At 49.5% G+C, this 23,256-nt stretch overlaps 1 protein-coding gene across 1 annotated transcript in view; it reads right to left on the bottom strand.

Annotated features, from left to right (window-relative positions):
* Positions 1 to 6,766: 6,766 nt before the first annotated feature.
* Positions 6,767 to 23,256, bottom strand: part of LOC122392940 (band 4.1-like protein 4) — a gene marked incomplete at its 5' end in the record, with an annotated part of 38,822 nt that continues 22,332 nt past the window's right edge. The window contains 9 exons of the mRNA XM_043388322.1: positions 6,767 to 7,441; positions 14,052 to 14,188; positions 15,118 to 15,808; positions 17,286 to 17,426; positions 18,877 to 19,170; positions 19,379 to 19,567; positions 21,520 to 21,741; positions 22,536 to 22,691; positions 23,004 to 23,201. Coding sequence (XP_043244257.1) covers positions 7,426 to 7,441; positions 14,052 to 14,188; positions 15,118 to 15,808; positions 17,286 to 17,426; positions 18,877 to 19,170; positions 19,379 to 19,567; positions 21,520 to 21,741; positions 22,536 to 22,691; positions 23,004 to 23,201 — 2,044 coding nt within the window. The remainder of the gene's footprint in view (positions 7,442 to 14,051; positions 14,189 to 15,117; positions 15,809 to 17,285; positions 17,427 to 18,876; positions 19,171 to 19,378; positions 19,568 to 21,519; positions 21,742 to 22,535; positions 22,692 to 23,003; positions 23,202 to 23,256) is intronic.

Here is a 23,256-nt window from a genome sequence, read left to right as displayed (position 1 = left end):
CAGGCCCGTGGTGCCCTTGCTAGGCCTGTGGTGCCCCTGGACCCTGGCAGGCCTGTGGTACAGTCCACAGCAGAAGTAATGTGGGGTTTCAGTCATGGGTATGTTCTGCTTCTGAAGCTTAGGAACGATTAGCCAGACTACAATGAAACTTTGAATGTAGCTTATATGTATCGTCACCCTTGCAGCTGCAACTTTAGCTATTGACATCTTCTTTTCAATCACTTCGCATTAAACAATCGCCAGTCAAAGCCAACCGTTGAGTTTGGTAAAACCCTACATTACTTTAGCGGTGGGCTGTACCTCTGGCGGGCCTAGGGTGCCCCTGCTAGGCTGCTGATGTCCCTGGGACCTGACAGGACTGTGGTGCCCCTGACAAGCCTAAAGTGCCCCCAACAGGCCCGTGATGCCCCCGACAGGCCCAAGGTGCCCCTGCGTGATGCCGTGATGCCTGCGAGGCCGGTGGTGCCCCCTGCGAGGCCGGTGGGGCCCCTGACAGGCCCATGGTGCCCCTGCTAGACCGGTGGTGCCCCTGGCAGGCCTGTGGTGCCCCTGCTAGGCCGCTGGTGCCCCTGGGCCCTGACAGGACTGTGGTGCCCCTGACAGGCCCAAGGTGCCCCTGCAAGGCCGGTGGTGCCCCTGTAAGGCCTGTGGTACCCCTGCTAGGCCTCTGGTGTCCCTGACAGGCCCATGGTGCCCCTGCGAGGCCGGCGGCGCCCCTGGCAGGTCTCTGGTGTCCCTGACAGACCTGGGGTGCCCCTGACAAGCCTGTGGGGCCCCTCACAGGCCCGTGGTGCCCTTGTTAGGCCTGTGGTGCCCCTGGCGGGCTGGTGGTGCCCCTACTAGGCCGGTGGTGCCCCTGACAGGCCTGTGGTGCCCCCGGGCACCAAGGGGGTCATGACCCATGTGGCCCCCCTTGGATCTGCCACTGATGCATAATATATTGATTTGTAAAGGCGTTATGGCTTATGCAATATGCAATTGCAGGCACTTGGTATCCCTCACTTATCCCTCATTGGGGCTCTGGCGGGCTCCTGAGGGCCCACGTCTATCTCCGGGAGCCCATATAGACAGGCTCCTTTGGGTCCTTTCAGTACACTATAGCATAAGAGGTCTCCATGCGAGTCCTATACATACATCTGAGGGCGTACCCTGATGTCTGAGGTACCCAACTGCAGCTCCAATGGTCTCTTCTTACACTGGCGGATCCAGGGAGGGGGCATTTAGGGCCATGCCCCCTTCCCAGAGGCCTAAAGTGGCCCGTTTTCCCCCTTCCCCAAACGATAATGAAACATAGTTCAATCAGGGCGTGGCCCAGGAGCCGAGTTAGACAGGGCTGTTTTACCACCTCCCGGCCCGCAAAGGGACCCAAGCACTGACTCGAAGCGGGTTAAAGGAAAAGGGCCACCTTCGTGAAATATGAAGATATCGTTGTTTTTCATTTTGACATTATTATTTTTCATTTTCTTTTTAAAAATGGTGCCAGAAGTGCACAATTCGCGAAAAAGTATTTAAAACTATATAACATATTGGTACTATGTTGATACTCTCTACGGCACCTACTGTATGATGGCATAGCGATGACGTCACACTCAAGCCAATCAGCGTTCAGAAGACAGACTCGTCGGATTGTGTCAGATAAGCTGATTGGTTAAAGCTGAGCTGGTTGGAGCTGATTGGTAAAAAACCAAAGCCTCGCCGCGGGTGGCTGTATTGTCGGATAAGAACGCATTCCTGGGATAAGGACGCATTCCTGGCGTATTTTCTTTTAAAATTGCCGATAACTACGAATGGAGGCCGAAATCGGCCGTAAGGAGGTAGACAGATAGGTTTTCGGACACGGGCTACAAGATGGCTATCTCAGTTTCAATCCCCATGTTAAAGGTGGCCCTTTTCCTTTAAAGAGACCCTCCCACCAGGGTTGTGCTCGACTCAAAAAAATTTGCCGACTCGACTCATCATTCAACTTCAGAATACCCTGACTCAACTCTGACTCAAACAAGGAGCTGATTTTTTCCCTTGACTCAACTCATGACTCAAGCGGCTCAATGAAAATATGAGTTGACTCAGACTTGACTCAAATTTTTTGTTGAGTCAAGTGTGTTGACTCAAAATTGACTCAGATAAAAAAGTTGTTGAGCGGGGGGGGGGGGGTGAAAAAATCCGGCAGCAGGGCCAAGCCTAAGTTGTTAAGCGGGGAGAGGATGAAAAACTGATAGGTACTATAGGTATATTGTTTCTAAAAAGTTGAGTCAGCTGACTCATGTTCCTAAATATTCTTGACTCAACTCAATGTCAAAAGTTATTTTACTGACTCAACTCTGACTCAACTGAACAACTTAATATTTTTGTCTGACTCAACTCTGACTCAACTCAACAGCTCAACATTTTATCCGACTCGACTCAAATCTGACTCATTTGAGTCAGAGTTGAGTCAAATTTCTGACTCGACTCATGAGTCAAGCACAACCCTGCCTCCCACCTTCAAAAAAGTTAATGAATTGGCATGAAAGTGATGTCGCTAGGTTCAGAAAGGGCGAAAACGAATATCTACCAAATTTTATCGAAAAATATTCACCGGTTTTCAAGAGATTAGACTTTTATTTTTGTTTACTTTTTGGGATATCCGCTGCTGTTCCTTTCCTAGCGACTTTATTTGAAAGTGCGGCATTTGTTGCGCGCAAAGCAGCCTATACCACCGCATGCTACCAAACGTTTTAGTAAAATATTAAAAAATCATTAGATATCCGCTGACGTCACACATTCAGAGGGGTATCCAAAAGCATTAGCCCCTCTGAATCAAAATGCTGCAATTTTGAAATTCAATATTTCCGATTTAAGGCATTTCTCGATGTTGTGAGTGCGTGCCGAAACCGGTAATTGTGAGCCAGGGACCCCATTTTGGCTATCTCAGCTCAAATCTAATGTTAAGGTGGGAGGGTCCCTTAAACTGGTCGATAAAAACAATGGTAAGTGTTTACAAAGTAATATAAATGCATGGGTCGGGTGGGCTACCATTTATATATTTTTCTTTTTAGTTAAAAAAATTCATAGTGTCAGGGCTGTGACGAAAAATAAGTGGCCTAAATCCGATGAGAAAACAGGATTTGGGGGTACCCTAGGTTTGGCTCCTGCATGAGTTGGCCCCCCCCCCCCAAAATGCAAGCCTGGATCCGCCAGTGAATGACCTAGGACCTTAAAATTGGGTATCATCGGCTTCCTCTCGTCACGGGCAACACGCTCGTTTTTTCCGCGAAGCTCTAGCTCGATCAGGGGCCAAACGGCAAGGGGGGGGGTCCAACCGACCCCCCCCCCCCCCCTACACATTAGAAGCTGGCAAACGCCGCACACAAGCGAGGGTTAAAACTAAAAATATTTTCCCATTTATTGTTGTAGAGCGCAGGGGATGTGAGCACATGTAGCTAACACTCGACAACGGTGAGCAAAGAGCATTTAGCTCCAAGCCATTTTTAGTATCGTCGATCACGCTCTCCCTTTCGTCCTATCTGTGACGGGTCGGGGTCGCTGGGTCGCATCACCCTTTGACAGCCGTTTCAGCGAGAGACAACCCGTCTCCGCCGGGAGCGCCATTTCTGTATGAATATTTCACGGTCGGTGGGTCGGTGCTGATCGCCCTATATTGCGTCGGAACCGATTGTTTATCGCCGCGTAGACTGCGCGCTCGGATGGGCAGCCGCCTCGGCCGGTCCAGACGCCGGCCAAACTTTAATACTTTCTGCTTTGTTTACGTTGTTTACATGAAAGCTGATGTGGAAATCGAAAACCATTCTTCAAGGCGGGCTTTTGGCTCGGGAGCGTGGCCTAAATGTTAGTCTTGGAAGAATGCCGCGAACAGATAGTGCCCGTGATTTTTTGGGACTCTTAGCTGATCCCACTGGCCGAACTATGATGCAGTATGTGACTGGAAAACTAACTTTTAATGACAAAAACTATGAGGAGATAACAAAGTTTTCGTCCGTATCAATCCAACGGCTCGGTTAACCGCATTGACGAATTGCTGGTAACCGCAACCAAACTTTGACCTCACGAGCAGGTAGGAAATGCAACAACCTTGCCCATGCAACATTAATGCAACGGAATAAATTAAACCAAATTTCGGGCAACAGGTTGAGCGAATAATCTTACTTCTCACAGAAAAAAAAATGCAAAGCCCCCCCCCCCCCCCTCCTCATCCTCACCCCGAACCTCAGCCTCGCCTCTGTCTGGCAAATGTTTAGCAGAACGGATGACCTGCTCACTTGCACCATTATGACCACTCTATTCAACTGAGGTATGCGCTGGAGTCATTACGTTCACTCGGGCCGCTCGGGTCACTCGGGTCACTCAGGTCACTACGATCTCTCGTCTCTCGGGTCGCTCAGGTCACTGCGTTCCCTCGGGTCACTCGAGTCACCGTATCGCCATGGTCTCCGGTCACCGTCGTTCGGGGCTGTGGACCGGTGACCGATGCCGGTCATTACCCCTCCCCTGTGGTCCGAACGACCGCCAGACGGGGAGCCCTGGGTAAAAACGGGTCCCCATTAGCCGCTGATGAGTGCGGAGGGCGGTCTGATGGGGAGGGGCCCCATAGAGACAGTGGCCGGAACTGACTGCGGTCACTGGAACCGGGTGATGAAGGAGATCAGTTGGCAACACTGGCACAGCTGATTGGTGAATCTATGAGCTAACTTGATCAAACTGCACTGATTCATCTATTTACATTATACACTGAACTAGCTGCTAAACAGCTAAGAAGTCTCGATGTCTTTGGGCATGCAATTCGTTATTCTACCATCCGTACTGTAACAAACAGCACTGGTGGAAAGCAAGCTTTTGTTTGCTTCTGACTCCTAAATGGTTCTAACTTTAAAGCCGAGTCACCCGTTCGATCTCATGGTGACCATGTGGCAGTCAAGCACGTGACTACTGCAATCGGTCACGTGGTAAGTCCGGTCGCTTAGAGCCGCGGTCCATTTTCGTCTCTGTTTTTCGCAGCAGCTCACCCAGCAAACACAGGCCGTGGAGAGAAGCTCAGTATTCCGTCCGGACGCGGCATCTTTAAACGAAATGAACTGTCAATTTGATAGAGAGCCAAAAATATGGCGTGGAACAACTGATACGGCAGAGTTTCGGACCAAAATATCGACAGAGTTGGCAGTTGGATCACGCAGGATTCGCTTCTGATTTCGTTTCGCATTCGTGTGTGCTGTGTGTTTGGATGGAATGGAATATGTATCAGTTGATATCCAGCTGACCTCCAAATTTGGGTGCTTGTGGCCGGGGATTGCCAAATTCAGTCGGTGCTCTTTAGCCTGAATGTGACAAATTCCTGTTGAGTGATGCTCAGTTCAGCCGAAGGCCACCTTCATCCCCTTTATCTGTTACGAATGCATTGCCTGGTCCCGCATTCATACGCAAAATAGCTCTGAGCTTAAGCCCGAATTCAATTCAGCGAGTGAATAGGCTGGCAGCAAGCACTCGCGACTACTGCTGGCGGTCGCGGCTGAATATAGTTCTCGCGTTGGGCCTCGTATATTTCAAATGTGATGTCATCACTCATCCGGCTCGAAACAAACTCTCAGACTCTTGCGGTACATGACAGCCCTGTGAACTGTCAAATTAGGATCTCAAAACACTTAACCCTATTAGTGGCAGGGGGGGTTGTTTTCATCCACCCCTCAGGTTTTTCGGGAATATCTCCGAAACCGCTGAAGCTACGATGCTGAAATTTTCTGACTTTTCCTAAAACTAAATTGGGCACATTCCCTGAAAATTTCAAGTTCATAACTTTACCAAGGGCGGCTCCAGAGCACTGGGAATTGGGGGGTCCTATTCGTGAAGCGAGTCATTTGGGCGATGATCACGATGCTGATGTATTATAACTGTATGCACCAGTTTTATCATGTGATAACATATACAAAGTTATTGTGCATCCTCTTTTGACACGTTTTTGCTATAATAGGCGGATCCAGGCGTCCAAAAAGGGGGGTTATGTTTTACCTCCCAACATAGGTGCCCTGACACCGCCTATGCATGACCAATACAATTGTAGTCGTTCTCTCATAAGAAAATTGTAACATAACAAGACCATTACCACCCTTTTTAGAAACAGTACCAACAAAAACCTTATTTGCTATACTTTTTGTGTACCCCCAATCTCAATGATCTGTATCCGCCTATGATTTTTGAAAATGCATATTTTTAGGATCCATGTGAATTCCTGGTTCATTGGTATCGATCGGCAAAAGTTGCGTTAAGATTGGTTCAGAAACCTGGCCGTGATAAGCAGTCTAAAATGTATCTGCAATTTGCCCGTTTTTACCCCCCTCAACCCCCCTTTTGACATTTTCTTAATTTTTTTTTTAGAAATGTAGATCACGTTGAGCGAAGTCGAATGCCGTTTGAATTTTGAAAATCGGCCCGTTAGATCTCGAGATATCAAGGGGGGGTCGTAAACAGCCCCCCCCCCTGCCACTAATAGGGGTAGCCAGGAGCCTGCCACTAATAGGGTTAAGAATGATGGTGTGCGTACGCATTTAAGATAAAAATAATTAGGCATGTTCGACTCACCACAAGACGTTTATGCGGTCATCTAATATTTCCCCCCCCCCCCCCCAAAAAAAAAAACTTGTCAACTGAGACGACATAAGCTGATTTTGGCAATAATGACGTTTATTTATATGATGATTTAATGACGTGAGCGACGAAAAACATCAGGGCTATCAACTAAAAATCGAAGAAAAGCACAGAACACACGGTACACAAAAACTGATGCCACATTTTTATTGAATGTTCTAGGCATAAGACGGAGCCGATTTCGCTATTCAGCAATACAAAGTCAAATAATACAACACTGAGCATTTGTTCGCTTAAATAATAAAACTCACACTGCAGCATTTTTAACTTAACAAAAGAACAAGCCATCAACTGTACATCACATCAATGTTTTCACATCCCCGTCTTATGCACATTGAATACTTTGACGTTCGCTTTCATCGTCGCATGAACAATGAAGCGTGGCAACATTTCAACAAGTATAACACAGAGTTGACCTTCAAAAACTCAAGAGCACGACTATTTATAAATCCCTCATCTGCTCCCGCTATGTGCACACAACTGGCCACAAACACATCAATTGTCATGGCATCTGTTTCTTGAGAACCGTCTCATGTCATGGCTGAAAAACACGTCTCAAACCCCCAAATCCCCACCCCGCCCAGGCACTTGGCAGCCTCTAAAGACCTGCTATGGCCGTCACATTCACTCAAACACGCCCAAATGGTGTGATCTCCGTGACCCGACGCCACTCCAGCGTTACCTATTGTCCGGCAGTTTTTCCGCGACAGCCGGCAGGTCTCGCTCAAAGAGGAGTAGCGATCTCGTGAAGCCGCTGTGGTCGTGAACTGTCGGTCCGGGGAACGCTGGCCACTACCGACGGTACGACCTGCAACGGTCACAGTCGCTGGGTCAGCGAAGATGCGACAGAGGAAGCAGCAGCGTGCGGTATAAAGAAGAAGAGTACGGTGGCAAGGGGAGACGATGTGTCTGGCTGGAGGTGTAACCGTATCAATTGGGACGGAAGAAATGTAGAAAAACGTCTAAATTTCACCGCTAGAGAAATAACGAAAAAGATGATGCATTACGGTTCATTTAAAACGGAAAATGTAAAGCCCCTGACCTGACATTGGTATGACAAAGACGGAGCATTTGATTTTTCCGTCACATTACCTCAAAATGACATGATACATAAGCATAAAAAGCGCGTTGGCTCCAATTTATGTTCAGCTGTAAGCAACGCATATTTACATTTTGTGCATACTATCACGCATATTTATATCATTATCTTCGGAAAAGAAAAAGGCATGTTGGCCAGTTTGCACATCCTGAGTTGCCTTCAGTGGAGCAAAATAAAGGTCAAAGAGTAGTTGTAATAGCTATGATTTAAAGGCATCAGCACATGATGCAGATTCGTGTTTTGATATAATGCGGATGGGATGTCGTTGAAGGATGTAAGCTTCAAAGGAATTTGCAAATAACTTCCAGAGGCATTCTTACCGAAATGTGAAGGACAGATCATAACTTGGGACAATTGTCGCTTAAGGCAGAATTCGAGGCTATGGGGCATACGTCAACCCACTGTCATAGTCCATGCCAGATGGAGGGAGAAAGAAGGGACGACAGATGACAGACGGCACTGCAGAGGACACGCCGAGTCAGCAGACCGACCCTCTCCGGGTGGGTGGCACGCGCTCAGGACCCGGGATCGCCCCGGAGCAGTCCGGAGCGGTCCGGAGCGGTCCGGAGGACCCTGATGGGGCCATCAGTACGGCCGCCAACGGGCGCAGCCGGAGCGCTCACCCGCGAAATGAACACTTATTTGCTTTTTATCCCGGACCGATTGCGTGGGTGACAGGAGCGGGGGTCGGTCTCTTATGATGATAGGTGTGCAGGTCTGTTTCTTAGCGTGACGAGTGGTGGTCGATTCGTTCCATGAGAGGTGATAATATCGGTCGCTTAGGTCGAACATGGGATCGTAAGTATGCGCAGACTATAAAATAAAGATTTTATTATTTCATTCGTGCCTGAACCACGGATAGCCCCTCATCCGTTCAGAAAAAAAATTGTCATACTTGTCTGATAAAAATCAATAGAAATATCAACTGTTAAAAGGTGTTGATAGGCAGGTACATACATCAAACATAGATGTGTTTTTGTTTCCCCTTTTCCATGTTGAACTACGAGTATCTTTCAACTTGTAATGTCAGCTTTGGTCGTGTGATATACAGTGTACTTCATTGACTAATGCTGTTGACGTCTGGCGTCTGCTGTTGTAGCGTTGCCTACAACGCACTGTTAACGCTGTCAACTACCAATTGCCGCTTTGGCGCTGACGCGTTGTCACTGCACGTTGGCTGTGGCTGCTCCGGTCCACCCAGCGCTATAATTTGATCACGGTCTGTGGATCAGCGATTAATGCCCGGAGGTATTAGATAATTCCGCCGGCCTTATGATGGAATTTAGACGACAAAGTGTAAGGAAATGGGGTTTCCGTGAGCGCTTCATCATTTGGCAGTTTCCGTAAATTCATTCAAACCTTTAATTCTATTGGAAAAAGACGGACATTTACATAATAAAGCAATAAAGCAATTAAAGATAAAGCTATGATGTATATTCATAGAGACAAGTAGAAAAAAAAACACGGAACAAATAGTGCATGGACGCGTTTCGATTATTAAATCGAAGCGGTCGATTATTAAATCGAAGCGATTTAATCTCACAAAGCGGTCTAGTACATCTGAGCACGCCTACGTGAGCATTACGGATACGCAGACTGTCACTTCCTTTCCTGCATGACCCGTAGCACAGATCTGACGCCATTCATTATGATACAGTAGTTATGTGGAAGGTGGTCGCAGTCGGACGCGGCTCATTTCTCGCACGCACCAGCAGGCCAGCGCGCATACATTGGCATAATGACGGCGGCCGGCAGCCGGGGATACGCCGTGGTGTTAATCTGGCGGTCAGGATCGACCCGAGCTCTGCCACATGGGGTCAGGGACACTGCTGCTACACCACGGGACCATAAGATCGACCCGAGCTCTGGCACACGGGACAGGGTCACCGCGGCTACACCACGGGGCCATACCGGCGAGGATGGAGGCGGGGATGACACCACTCTGCCCGACCTGAGCTATATCCAGTACCTAACTAAACAATATGTTTACTGCTTATACCAGAATGGAAACGCCTGCCGCCTTGCTCTATTACAACAACTACAGGCAAACTTAGTAACTGATTGTACATATAACCAGTGCCAGATTAGCTGAGTGCCCTATAGACAAACGTTGTGGAATTTGTGAAAAGTCACTCTGGAAATAAATAAAGACCCGTGCAGATTTACTTCATATCCAATGAAACCGAGTTTGACACTGAGTGAACTGTTTGTAAGCTGGCGTCATGAACGAGGAATATCAAATCACCGGCGAAACAATATTAAACGTCTGGCGTTAATTCCAGCATTTGTCTTGTAATGCCAGCGAGAATGTATAGCCGGCTAGGCCGAGCGAGCCAGTCTGCCGAGCAGCTGTTGCAGCAAATGAGTATCGTGCTGCTGCTGCAGTAACTTCATTTTAATGGATACCTATTCCTGGGTCATCCGCATTTTCATTTTATCCATAGTCAATACTACCATAGTTAGGTATCTTCGCCCTGTGCTATGGAGATTTGGTTACTTAACCCTCGCATGTGTGCGGCGTTTGCCAGCTTCTAATGTGTAGGGGGGGGGTCGGTTGGACCCCCCCCCCCTTGCCGTTTGGCCCCTGATCGAGCTAGAGCTTCGCGGAAAAAACGAGCGTGTTGCCCGTGACGAGAGGAAGCCGATGATACCCAATTTTAAGGTCCTAGGTCATTGGTTGACCTTCCAGGTCAGGTCAATGACCCAAAGTCGGGAAAATCGGGATCTGTTAGAAAGTCGTAAAGTGTGGCTGCTAAGGGGTTTTTCGGGGTGCTGATCACGAATATTGTGTTAGTTTTGATCACAGATGATGTCTTGAAGCATTTAGACCAGGTCGGGTCAGGTCAGATCAGGTCAACCAGTAGGCGTCGTGACGGGTATTCGTAGTACGTGTCAACCGCCTCTGACAGCTTCGTAACATGTTACGAAGTCACCAAAACTACTTCGTAAATGTTCAAATGGTTGCTAAATTCGAATTCAGCTCCAAAAACTAGCCTAGAAACATGTAAAGCTCGAAAAAGTGACCCGAGGTCACCCGAGGTCACCAAAGGTCAATGACCTGACCTGACCTTCAGGTGACCCTGACACACACGGGAGTAACATCAAATAACATGTTTGAACGTTTGAAACCACGAAAAGCTTGCAAACACGCGGCTAGTGCGAGCCGACATACGCGAAATCGCGATTCCGGCCAAACATGGTCTCGGAAAAGAGGTCACAGGTCAAAGGTCATTTGGGTCAGGGTCATGAAATTTTCAGGGTAGGTGTAAAATTGATCAATGCGAGGGTACTGAAAATTTCGTCGCGATCGGCCGCTTTTTACGCGAGTTATTCGCGAAAAACCATGGGGGGGGTCCATCCGACCCCCCCCTACACATGCGAGGGTTAACCAGCATAGCTAGAAAGATACACTGTATTCCGATTCCTAATATCAACCATAGGACAGGCCAACAGTTACACATGTTTTGTACGCTTCTGTACGTTCTTTCCACCGAACCGTTAAAGAACCCGACGGCTAAGAATATAGCCATTGACCTACAGGAGTTATGCTGTTTTTATTCCAGTTTACATTTATCACGCCGGCCCCGTCATCGATCTGCGTTTTGTCCGGTCGTCAGCTGTTCTGCAGCCGGGCCAGCTACATTTCGGCCTGTCAAACTTCTTTCCAATACCATCAGCTGGCTAGTTTGTCTCCCTTGTATGGCCCCCGTTCAGACTAGCAATAAATCTCCATTGCAGCTTGTTTTGCCGAACGTCGGGACGTGTTCCCGATGCACTGCGTGGGTCCAAATCAGGTCGCATACAAAGAAAAGAAACGTGGTCTTTTGGTATTGGTAGGCGCTTCCTGCCTGCATATTTCTGCAGAACAAGGTACCGTGTCTTGCGTTCTTACGTTATCCCGGCAGTTGCTGGGGTATTTCGCCACCCACCGTTTGCTGGGGGGGGGGCGTTAAACGCCCCCAGCCGATAACTCGAGAACCAATAGGCGCAGCGAAACGCACGAGGCGGCAAACGAAAGAACGCGACGAGACGCTTCAGATGAGTACTTTAAAGTTGAATTTTGAGGTCACAGGTCAGGTCAAGGTCAGGTCAAACACCTAAAATCGGGCTTTCAGTAGCATGGACTTCAGGACTTCGCAATGGGCGCCTCTCGTCATAAACTCTGTCAAAACGGTGCACAATCCATCATATAAGGCCTACAAGAGTGTCAGCTCCATGCAGGGGTCAGTCAAGCATAGGTCAGGGTCAAGGTCAGGTCAACCGGGCAGGCACATATCCCCGAAAATCAAAACTGATATTCGCAGCCTGTGACACATGTTTTATGGGTAATTTGGGGCGTAGAACACGATGGTGACATTCATTTTATCATATGTGTACGTGTTTAGCTAAAAAAGTTCAATTTAAGAAATTCATGTATCATGGTCGTGAAGTAGTCACGAGAAATTGCCAAGATTCAGTTCAAGATTTTGGAAAATGCCGAACGATAATCAATAATCGAAGATAGCCATTTGATTCTCCATGGTATTGGCAGTCTAATGGCGTTTATGGCATGTCTATATGTCTATTCTGTGATTTTATATGATTTTTTGAACATATGCCGTTTTTGGTCGAAAACTCAGAAATCATGACGTCACTAAAACCTCGATATCTCAAAAAATTTCGACCGATTTTTTTGAAACTTTGTCACAATAAACTTCAATCAATTCCCTACAGGTACCCAAAATTTGGTGCGCCTGCGGCGCGCCGTTTTTATGCTATGGCCCGGCGAAAAAAGTGGGGGCGTTTAACGCCCCCCCCCCAGCAACTCGCGGGTTATGTCCAAATTGCTTGAAAGTTCTTTGAAATTTAAACGGCGTTCTAAGGCCAGAATACTTGAATAAAAACGATCTCAAGCAGTAGCGGCGGAACACACTCAATTCAGGGGGGGGGGGGGCACTGCCGACTTTTGGTCCCATTCTTTCCATGCAACGCCCATAGGACTAATATTAAAATGCCAAAATCAAAGGGGGGCACGGTGCCCCGGTGCCCTCCCGTTCCGCCGCCTATAATCTCAAGGTATTATTGTTGTCAAATGTAACGAGAGAGAGAGAGAGAGAGAGAGAGAGAGAGAGAGAGAGAGGGAGAGAGAGAGGGAGAGAGAGAGAGAGAGTAAGAGAAAAAAATATATTGGGGCAATTACCTACTTTGTTATTTCAAGTAACACTAGAATATTGAAAAGTTCAGGCTTGCCACGCTGCTTAAGGTCAGTTAATCTAACTATTTTTTTTTTTACTTTTAACAATTCCCCGAGCCTCGAACACTTGTCTTGAATGTCATTTCAGCATCATTTTTCCATTAGCGAGACGATGCATGAAAACCCGTATCACGGCATAAAAAGAAAATACCAAGATAATTCACGGCACACCATATCATCGTTTTATTGTTTGGGCCACACCCGCAACGGATAGGTGGTCCTGGTTGGAGAAGAGTGGATGTGTTTCCCTAACGCACAGCAATTTGCGACCGAGGATTCGAAAAACTGAACGGCCAGTTCAGCCGAAATTATGGCTGTACGCCAGTTTCTCAAACACTGTGCGAACTGAAGGCCGACATCCCAGTGTCCGCGGCTTGTTTACGAAAATGTGTCCCGCCCTGGAAGTTGAAACATAAAATGGAGCCGCGAGAAATGGGCCGCTACATTATAATGTTGCGAGAGAGCGGGTGAATTTTCCGTGGACTTTCCGCAGCGCTAAGAGTTGTTAGTTTTCTAACAAACATAGATCTGAGCCAGTGTTGTGGAGACGGTCCGCACGAAACGGGAGTCTTCCTTTCGTGCGTCATTTAAGGCCACTGCGTGGAAAGAATGCGAGGTGATATTTCGCTACAGAGAATAACTATCTGCAGTTGATAGGTTACAGATGTTAAATACTAGGGATTTTAGAAATGTCAAGAAAACAGTTCCATATATCAATCCATACGTTTACTTCTGCAAGTACAATGCATCACGCATGTGCCTTGTCCCTTGCTAAGTAGGTATCTGCCATATTTATACCCAGGGTCATGAGACTAAGGTCAAACTACCGGGGTGTTCTCATCCATGTTTGACCTGTTTGACTATGCATGACAAATTAGTCAAAGTTCAGGTGCCACTGAAACATGTGCGACACGACGTCAGCGCCTCGTTATGAAAATATGCTACAAAGGAACTTGTTCTGATTGTTAAAACCATGATTAAAACTGTTGACCTCTACAAAACAATGAACGACATAAAGCAGGCAGACATGCACTACCTAAGGTCACACACCACCCACCGGTCAGTTCCGGAGCGGAGGCTACTTACTGTGTGGTTGAATTAACAAGCGGGGTCAGTATTAGCTCTAGAGACCCGGCGCTGTCGGACCGGTGCGCTCGGCTGAGGCCTGCCGCCGCGCCTCCGCCGCCGCCGCCGCCGCCGCCCCCGCCCGGCCGCCGCCCCTGCTGGCGGCACCAGTCCGCCGTTAGTCACACACATACAGGCCGCCCCCGCCCCCGCCCCCGCCCCGGACAGAGGCGGCACTATGTACACACACCGGGCACCCTGGGTCGGCGCTATGTACAGGTCAGCAGGGGTCAGGTCAGGTCAGACACGAGCGCTGGGCTGACTATAGGACCTACGAGTGCTTTGTAGTGAGTAAAATGTTATTGCGACACCGGAGATTAATAAAAGAATGCAAAGCTACAATAAAACTAAAGTTTAGGGTATACAACAGCATTGCGTTTATGTTGTAGATCTACGCGTTCGTTTTGAATTGTGGTGAGTTTAAAACAGCAGGCACAGTACCTATATTTACTGCTCCAAGATATTAATGCATCCTCACAACTGGTCAAGAGGCATTGAAGGTTTCCCTGTTGATCCGATTATCTACCTCCTTACCCAAAACTGAAGTGTTTGCTGTCATCAAAAGCTAAGGATCATGCAAACTCATTCGTCTGTCCTGTCATGAATATTAAAAAATGACCATTCGAAATAAAAACAAAAACGCCTGGATTTAGAATATTTCAGCAAGTGCAAGGAAAGTGAAAGGAAGGAAGGCCAAAGAATTTAACAACAGTATCATAAACAACGTTTACTCGGAGGATTGAAATGTTAACTAAATACGCAGACCTTCTGACAAAAGACTGACAATTTTCGCAGCACAATTGTCTTGTTTTGCCACAGAAATCACACGGCAAAACGCGCACACATTAGTTTCGGTCAGTATGCACATCTTCCACAGCAAAACAGAGTGCTTTAGAACATCGCCGCGCCAGCGGCAACCACCACCCCACCATCCACCAGCCAAGCGTAGCGCCCCAAGCAGCTGTGCATGCAGCGGACCGGCCGACCCGACTGCCACCTATCGGTCGCCGGCAGAGTTGGTACTTACGCGCGGCGTGGCCGCTGTGTCGCTGGCGTCGCTGCTAGGCCACGCCGGATCGCTGCCCTCCCCGCTCATCAGCTGACGAAGCTCCGAGACAAAGCCGTTCAGCTCGGCGCTGCCGCCTTCAAAGCTGCTGTTAGCGGTCGTTGGACAGTTAGCGGCGGTGGCGGTGGCGGTGGTGGTGGCGGTGGGGTCGCTAGAGGCGCCACCGGTGCCGGTGGAGGCGGTGGGAAAGGTGAAAGCGGTGGAGGTAGCGGTGGCGGTCGAGGTGGTGGTGGATGCACTGCTGATGGGGGTGGTGTTTTGGAATGACGCGGGAGGTAGGATGACATGACTGGGTCGCGGCGCGGCCGAGCCGGTGTACGCGCTGATTATGTCCGCTGAGGACTTGGTGGAGGGTCGGGGAAGGGTGGAGGTGCCGCGCCAGCAGGGTGGCTCGGGCCGGCGGCGCAGCGAGCCCGTCTCATACGCCGGCGGAGCGGCCGGTTTTCGCGGCAGAGAGGCCGTCCAGCAGGGCGGTCGGAACGGGTCGGTCAGAGTGTGGGAGGAGGCAGAGGCGGAGAGCGGCGGCAGAGCGGTGTGGGAGAGCCGAGCGGACGCAGGCAGAGCGGCGGCGGTGGCAGCGGCGGCCGCTGAGCAGGCGCTACTTACACGGGCGTCGGCCAGAGAGCTCTGTACAGGTGACCCATTCGTCATCCTGCGGAAGGAAACGACCGCAGTGAGAAAAGGGAGCATGTTTTGGAAACCATCGAAACATTAGGTTATAATAAATAGCACTGGTGTGTAACCCTGAGTTTTGATCAGAAATCAAGAAACGTTAACAGCAGCACATCGCACTTCATAGCACAAGCCACAATGTATATCAAATAAGACGTAAGTGCCCATTGCCCTCCTATTTCCAGCTTCAAGCCGACCGCATCATATGCGCAATTTATTGATTGTGGCGGACTTTCTGCCGATTTTCAATCACTGCGGCACAGTCTACGTGCAGGCCCTATTCAGCCACTGCGCCACAGCCCACTGCCCAGCCTAACTACAAGCCTTATTCGATCATTGCGGCACAATCTAACTTTGGGCGTTATTTAGCCACTGCAGCACAGCCTATCTTCAGGCGTTGTCCAGCCTCCGCGGCACAGTCTAACTTCAGGCGTTATTAAGACACTGCGGTACAGTCTACCTTCAGGCGTTATTCAGCCACTGCGGCACAGTCTAACTTCAGGCGTCATCTAGCCACTGCGGCACAGCCTATCTTCAGGCGTTGTTCAGCCACCGCGGCACAGCCTATCTTCAGGCGTTGTCCAGCCACTGCGGCACAGCCTAACTCCAGGCGTCAACTTGACGCTGCGGCACAGTCTAACTTCAGGCGTCATCTAGCCACTGCGGCACAGCCTAGTTTCAGGCGTTGTCTAGCCACCGCGGTACAGTCTAACTTCAGGCGTTATTTAGCCACCGCGGCACAGCCGAACTTCAGGCGCTATATAGCTACTGCGGCACAGTCTAACTTCAGGCGCTATCATCCATTGCGGTACCGTCTAACTTCAGGCATTATTCAGCCACCGCGGCACAGCCGAACTTCAGGCGCCATATAGCCGATGCGGCACAGTCTAACTTCAGGCGCTATCAGCCATTGCGGTACAGTCTAACTTCAGGCATTATTCAGCCACCGCGGCATAGGCGAACTTCAGGCGCTATATAGCCACTGCGGCACAGTCTAACTTCAGGCGTTATCAGCCATTGCGGTGCAGTCTAACTTCTGGCATTATTCAGTCACTGCGGCACAGTCTACCTTCAGGCGTTATCCAACCATTGCGGCACAGCCTAACTTCAGGCGTTGTCCGGTCATGGCAGCACAGCCTAACTTCAGGCGTTTTCCAGCACTGCGGCACAGTCTAACTTCAAGCGCTATATAGCCAATGCGGCACAGCCTAACTTCAGGCGCTATCAGGCACTGCGGTACAGCCTAGATTCAGGCGTTATCCGGCTACTGAGGCATAGTCTAACTTCAGGCGATCTCAAGACTCCAACTGAGGACTTGTGTCGTGTGTGGTCAACGCGCGATTTACGGTAAGCTTTACGATAATCAGTATTGCCGTTTAATCGATCCCGGTCTCTCTGCGGGACTGACAAATCTCGCACTCACCTGGTGAACTCGCTGTGTGACTCATCTCACTCACCTGGTGAACTCATTTGGCGACTCATTTCCCAGGCCGGAGTCGGAGTGCTCATGATGGGCATCCACCGGGTGGACTGGTGGCGCCGCTAGGTGGCCATGTCGGGAAACAGGCAGGACCAGCCGACCGGCCGCCGCGCGGGAGCTGTCGACAACAGGCCATCGTACATCACGGTTGATGAAGGTTTGGCTATTGATAGCTATAGGCAGCTACAGGCATAGCTACAGTACAGGAAGCACACAACATCTTACGGAACTGTGTTGTAATAGTTTGCTGCGATGGAAGATAACGTTTGGAGCAGGCATTGTAAGTTTGACGTACTGCGGGTGCTCATGGCGCCCCCTTTGGATCACTGGGCTAAAAGGTAAGCACAAATGTGCACAAATGAAATAGGGAAAAAATCAGAGGGATGGCAGAAGATATGAGCGAGGGAGCAATCTTAAGGCATTCACATAAGCAAGTTTCTCCAACCTCATGTACGCTTATGTAGAGCCTCCGTTTCTAAAGGCAGACATTTCCAGCGAATTCGAGCACCATTACAACTACATCATACATTCGTCATGGCATTGCTACTGAGGAAGCACAAACCGGAAGAAGAAGCCGAAGGGCAAATCACTTACCGAAGAGTTGTTACTTGGTGAGTTAGTGATGTTAAAACCCAGGTCGCGCCCTTGCCTCCGCTGAGTGTTAGTCGTTCACATCTCGGTCTTATAAAAGACTCATTGTATTGGTCTGCGGTTGCATCTCATCATATTCAATATCACAGTTGACAGCAGGCATGCCACACTAAAAGAGTACAGAAAAGTTGCAGAGTGCAACGACTGATTCTAGATACTGTTGAGGAAGACGCCGACTAAGTAATCTGTTACAAGAATGGTGTTAATTCCATGCGAATAAAGAGCTTGCTATTGTTAGTCAAGCTGGACTAAGTAGAAGAAATTTGACATATCTACCGGAAAGATCAGTTCAGGCTTCCTTTTGTTATGGTTGGCTAATATGGTGCGATGGAAAGCTGACAAAAAAATGAGGTAGGTAGACAGTAGACACTCGAAACGGACGTGGGGTGGCTTGTATCACGTGCCATCAGATCCGTTATTATGGGCTTTGGCATGTGTGCAATAAGAAATTGCCTGATAGCCCTTTTGGATTTCAATGCATATGGATGCATGCTAGGTTGGACTACCGTTTTAAATGCACCTCGTTTTATAGCTTACATGCTCCTCATTCATAAGTTTGGCATGCCGTCTTACTATTAAGACCTTTAGACATAGCAATGCATTGAAGTTAAATTTCAATTTCGATACGCACAAATTCACGGAGGTGACCACACTGGAATCAAAATAAATACAATAGCAATGCATGAGAGCAAATAGTTCGGCCAAGCTAATGTCAGAAAACAGCCATCGATTCGTATTCAATCAGTAAGTTATGAATGGCACTTGAATAGCACCATTTTGCTCAAACTCATCACAGGTCTATGGCACTATCCCATAGCGATTTTTTCACAACACCATCATCCACCTCTCACCAACCTTTGCCCAGTCACCAACACCACTCCCATCATATAAAAAACGCCGGCAGAGGCCAGCCGTACCTTGCGGAGGCTGCACCAACTACAGGTTTCCCTCCGCGGCCGTCAGATGGCAGTGGCGCCGTCTGTACGGCCAGAGACGTATGGCTGGGCCGCTCCGGTACGGCCGGTGTGGTGACATAGTAGCTGGCCAGAGTGCTGCCGGAGGGCACTGGTCGCGGCCGGGACGGCGGGACGGAGTAGTGGGTGGAGAGAGGGGTCGAGGTGGTGAAACTGGCCGAGCCCACCGCTGACGACGAGGCCGGAGGGATGGGGGAGAATGCGGCTGGTGCTCTGCCCGGCGCACCCTCCCCGATCCTGCAAACACACGAACACAAAAGGTCAGTAGGTGTGCACGATTGTAGGGCAAAGGCTCGTGGATTACAAGAAATCGCGCCGGTTCTTTGAAACAGCACATTGGCATATCTACGAGTATATAAAAAACCTGATGATGTAATGCACTTAACAATAGAGGCCCAAGACATCAGCCTGCACCCTCAAAGAACTCTCCAATTCCATTACTCACTCATCCTTCTGAACTCGTTTGGCGGCGTATTTTATCCGCGGCATCCGCGCGTCCGTCTCCACCCGGGTGTAGGGGATGGGGTCGGTGCTGGCCACCGGCGGAGGGTCGACCAGCTCGAACTGGAGGTGTCTCCGCAGCTCAGCCGGCAGGCGACGACTGCGTTCCGTCTCCGGTGACCTGGAGCGTGACCTGAGGACGGCAGGGGAGGGTAGTGAGAAAGGGTGAGAGAGGGAGATAGATACAGGAGAAGGATGAAAGACAGACAAAGAGAGAGCCTAGAGAGAGGTGGGACGATGGGGTGAAGCAAGGATGTCGATATTTTTGTCAGTATGTTTTAGCAGCGGAGCAAACAATACGTCATAAATATCTTCCAAACATCCCAGCTCGTGTCTGTCGGCCACAGCTTTCGCCAGCATGACCACACATACAATTCAGCTCACCAGCCAACCCTTTCCCGATCATTCCTCGGATAAAGTCGATCATTCGCCGCTCATCACAAACACATAGAGCGCAAGGCAAGCCCACGTAAGCACCTGATCCCTAAACAACTGGCTCACAGAAAATCGATACATCTACAAGCTCGTCGGGTGACGCCAAACCCAGCCTGACATTAAAAGCACGCAACCCGCTTATGAATGGCGGTCTCAGCTCGTCCACGTCATTGACAGGTGTGTGTCAGGTACTGAAATCTGTCAGCATAGCTGAACACAGTAGTCGTGACCGACGTCAATCGATATTTCGAATTTCTCGCGGTAACGGCAACAAAGGGAGCGGCTGAGACCACGTTACGTAATGAGCTACTAGCTCAGAGTGCACGGCCGGGAGGTGGAGACTCTGTGTTGCTGCGATTTTTTGATGATGGGTTGTGTCCATGGCGTCTCATGCGAGCTGCGTGGGATTTGGGCTGTGGCATCGGTTTTGTCACATCCATTGTTAGGAGGTGTATGGCGTTGGTGTTGGATTATGCGCAGAAAGGAGCTGCTTGACGTCTTAATAAGATCGTGAAATTGATGGCGAATTATTCAATAAGATTGGTACGTTACTGCGCGTTAATTGAGATGTCTTCGAACAAGTTTGACTGACAATGAGATTATAATGTGATGTCTAACAAATGTGCCGCCCTATGAATGCTGTGACGTTTGATGATCACCATTATATAAGCATGCATTAGGAACTCCGAGCATCTAGTTATTAAAAACTTTCGATAATTCAACTACATCTCGCCACTTACAAGAAAATAATGCCTTTTTGTAATAAGCTATCACCGTGGTGTCTCCTCTATTCATTGGCGTCATGAATGAAGCCGCACCGTACCCGGGTAGCCGCTAGTCAGTAGTAACCTTGGCTCTCCCTGTGTGTTGGCTCCCTGCCAACTGATCCGGTTGTCCTCTCGCCCTGTCACCGTTACACAACCGTTCAGAGCCCATGCACTCGGCGCTCGAAGATCGCCATTTGCAATGCTAATGTCGTATCACACCCATATATGTCCGATCAGAAGGCATCAGTTCGATTTAACTCGAGCTGAAGCGACGTATACCGTGTTTCGAGTAGTATATTGCTTTACAGGCAGCTCAGGCCTCAGTCACTGCAATTATGACGGCTCTGAGGGGCGTAATTGAGCCATTTGATCGTCGCAGAGCGCGATGAGTCGAGTGTGATGACTCTAGTTAGTCAAGGTGTAATTTGGCATAGCTAAGAAAGCTTTACTTAACATAAGGTGAGAGACGCTGCAAAAAAAAAAACACTGAAGATTACGAATGTCTGATGCATTACACTGCTTACCGTACCGTTAGGTATACCAGCACGAGGAAGGGACGTACAGTTAAAAATTGTAAAAGCCGGGGAAATTCACCTTTTCTTGTCAACAGAGAAGCGTGTTGGCTGTAAATTGTTAGCTGGTTGTACGAGCATATACACTACGCGAAAAATTATGAATGAAGCAGGCTTAACATAAAAAGCAGCAAATAGCATCTTTGCTCCCCTCCCCAGCTAGTTGTTACTCGCCCGCTGGTGGCTTATTGAACGTCGGTATACTGCCCTGGATACCTTCTCCTCAAACTGTACTTTATCATTAAAGTAAATGAAATGCGCGGTCTTCCTATCCCGTTCCCCGTCCCAAACCTCAATCCCCGCTGACTAACCTGTGTTTCCGGACCCGCCGTTTGGGTTGGTAGGAGAGCTCCGACTCGGTCTCCATACCCGAGTTGAGGTAGCCGGACCGGTGCTGTGCGATGGGCGCCGTGTGGGCGGGGGCGGCGGCGGGGGCGGCGGCGGGGGCAGCCAGTGAGCCCTCCGCCTGCCGCCGCTGAACCTCTCGCCACTGTGCCTCCGAGTCGACCAGCTCGTAGTTGGAACCATGGTGCCTGGAAGCGAGCGAGAATGGTGAAATGTCAGAATACGCCTTCCAGGACAGTCTTTGTGAGTGTGATCTTTATCGGATTAGCTATTGAATTATAAGAAAGAGAACAACAAAACGTTTGTGTCGGCTGGATCCAATAAAATCCACTTTCATAATGAATCCGCACGCCTTAATACAGGAAAATTAAGTGTTCGTGTCTGGCTAGTGAAGTATATCATGAGTGAATTATCATGATTTTGTAAATTACAAGGATCACAAGCCATGCGTGGAAAGAAGATTACCATGACCACAAGGTCGTCGATTAGGTTCGCTATGGAAATAATCTGATGGCTTTGAGTAGGACTTTCTTATCCTCACGGCGCATGGACCTGCGATTCTGGCAAAACACTCGCGAAAAGTGACATCCTAAACCAGTTGATGACGGCTCTATTTCAAAAAGCGTCCATATCGCACACGCTAGCGAGACACGTTCTGACATTCCGATCTAATTATGTAGTCACAGCTATGTCCGGTCACTCAGTGCAGTCCGCTGAGTTCGCCTCACCACGCTGTAACACGCTTTGTTTCTACTGTTTTAGCGCTGTGCTGTACCCACCCATTTCATGCTGGCGCCTTGCAGTTTACCTTTCAATTCCACCGTCTCGTTTTATTAAACCATCCTTTGATCGCATCTGTCTCTACCCATGGCATCTTTGCTCCCCTCCCCACCTAGTTCTCTTCCTCGCCCGCTGGTGGCTTATTGACCGTCGGTATACTGCTGGATTACTGAACTCTGCCGCTGTGTCGAAGTCGACTGACCTGTGCCTCCGGCTGCGGTGCCGTCGGCCGCTGCTGCTCCGCTCCGACTCTGAGCCCGACTCGTGCCGTCGGTGGCGGTGTTTACGGTGCGCCCGTGACGACCCCGGCGCAGAGCTCGCGTCGCTGTCGTTACCCGAACTGCGACGGTGTCGATGCCTGGGGTGGAGGAAGGGGAAGAGAAGGGTGATGGTCATTGATCAGACGATAGAGCGTCGTGTCAACTAGCTGATAAAGATGGTGTACACAACTGATTCATGCAGCTGTTGGCAAAATTCCCTCATTACAGGTCACCCAGCTCTGCACATCCAATAGCCGCAAAATTGGTCTGTCTACTATCCCCTTTCGGACAGCCTTGACCACTCCTTCACCCGATCAGTCATCTGACCTGCGCTGTGGTTTGTTATCCTATGAGCCCCTACCTCCAGGACAATACACTATTATTTACCCCAGTACTCTCACTCATCTGACCTGCGCTGGGTGCGGCTGTCCACCGAAGACTGGCTCTCAACACTAGCGCTGCGCCTCGGCCGGCCCAGTGAGCTGCTGTTGTTGAACAGCGCAGGGACCTGGTTGGCCGAGAACGGCGCCGACCGCACCGAGCGGGGGGAGTCCGGCCGAGACTGAGACTGGAGAGTCATCGAGTTCGCCCGGTACATACTGGACATGCTGCCGGCCAGAGGGCAGGTCAGGTCATGTCACAGGGGCAGGTCACACGGCAGGT

Source organism: Amphibalanus amphitrite, unplaced genomic scaffold (assembly GCF_019059575.1).
Source record: "Amphibalanus amphitrite isolate SeventyFive unplaced genomic scaffold, NRLGWU_Aamphi_draft 000508F_arrow, whole genome shotgun sequence".
NCBI classification, from domain to species: domain Eukaryota; kingdom Metazoa; phylum Arthropoda; class Thecostraca; order Balanomorpha; family Balanidae; genus Amphibalanus; species Amphibalanus amphitrite.
Note: the sequence above shows the minus strand (reverse complement) of the source record. Positions and strands in the feature narration are given on the sequence as shown.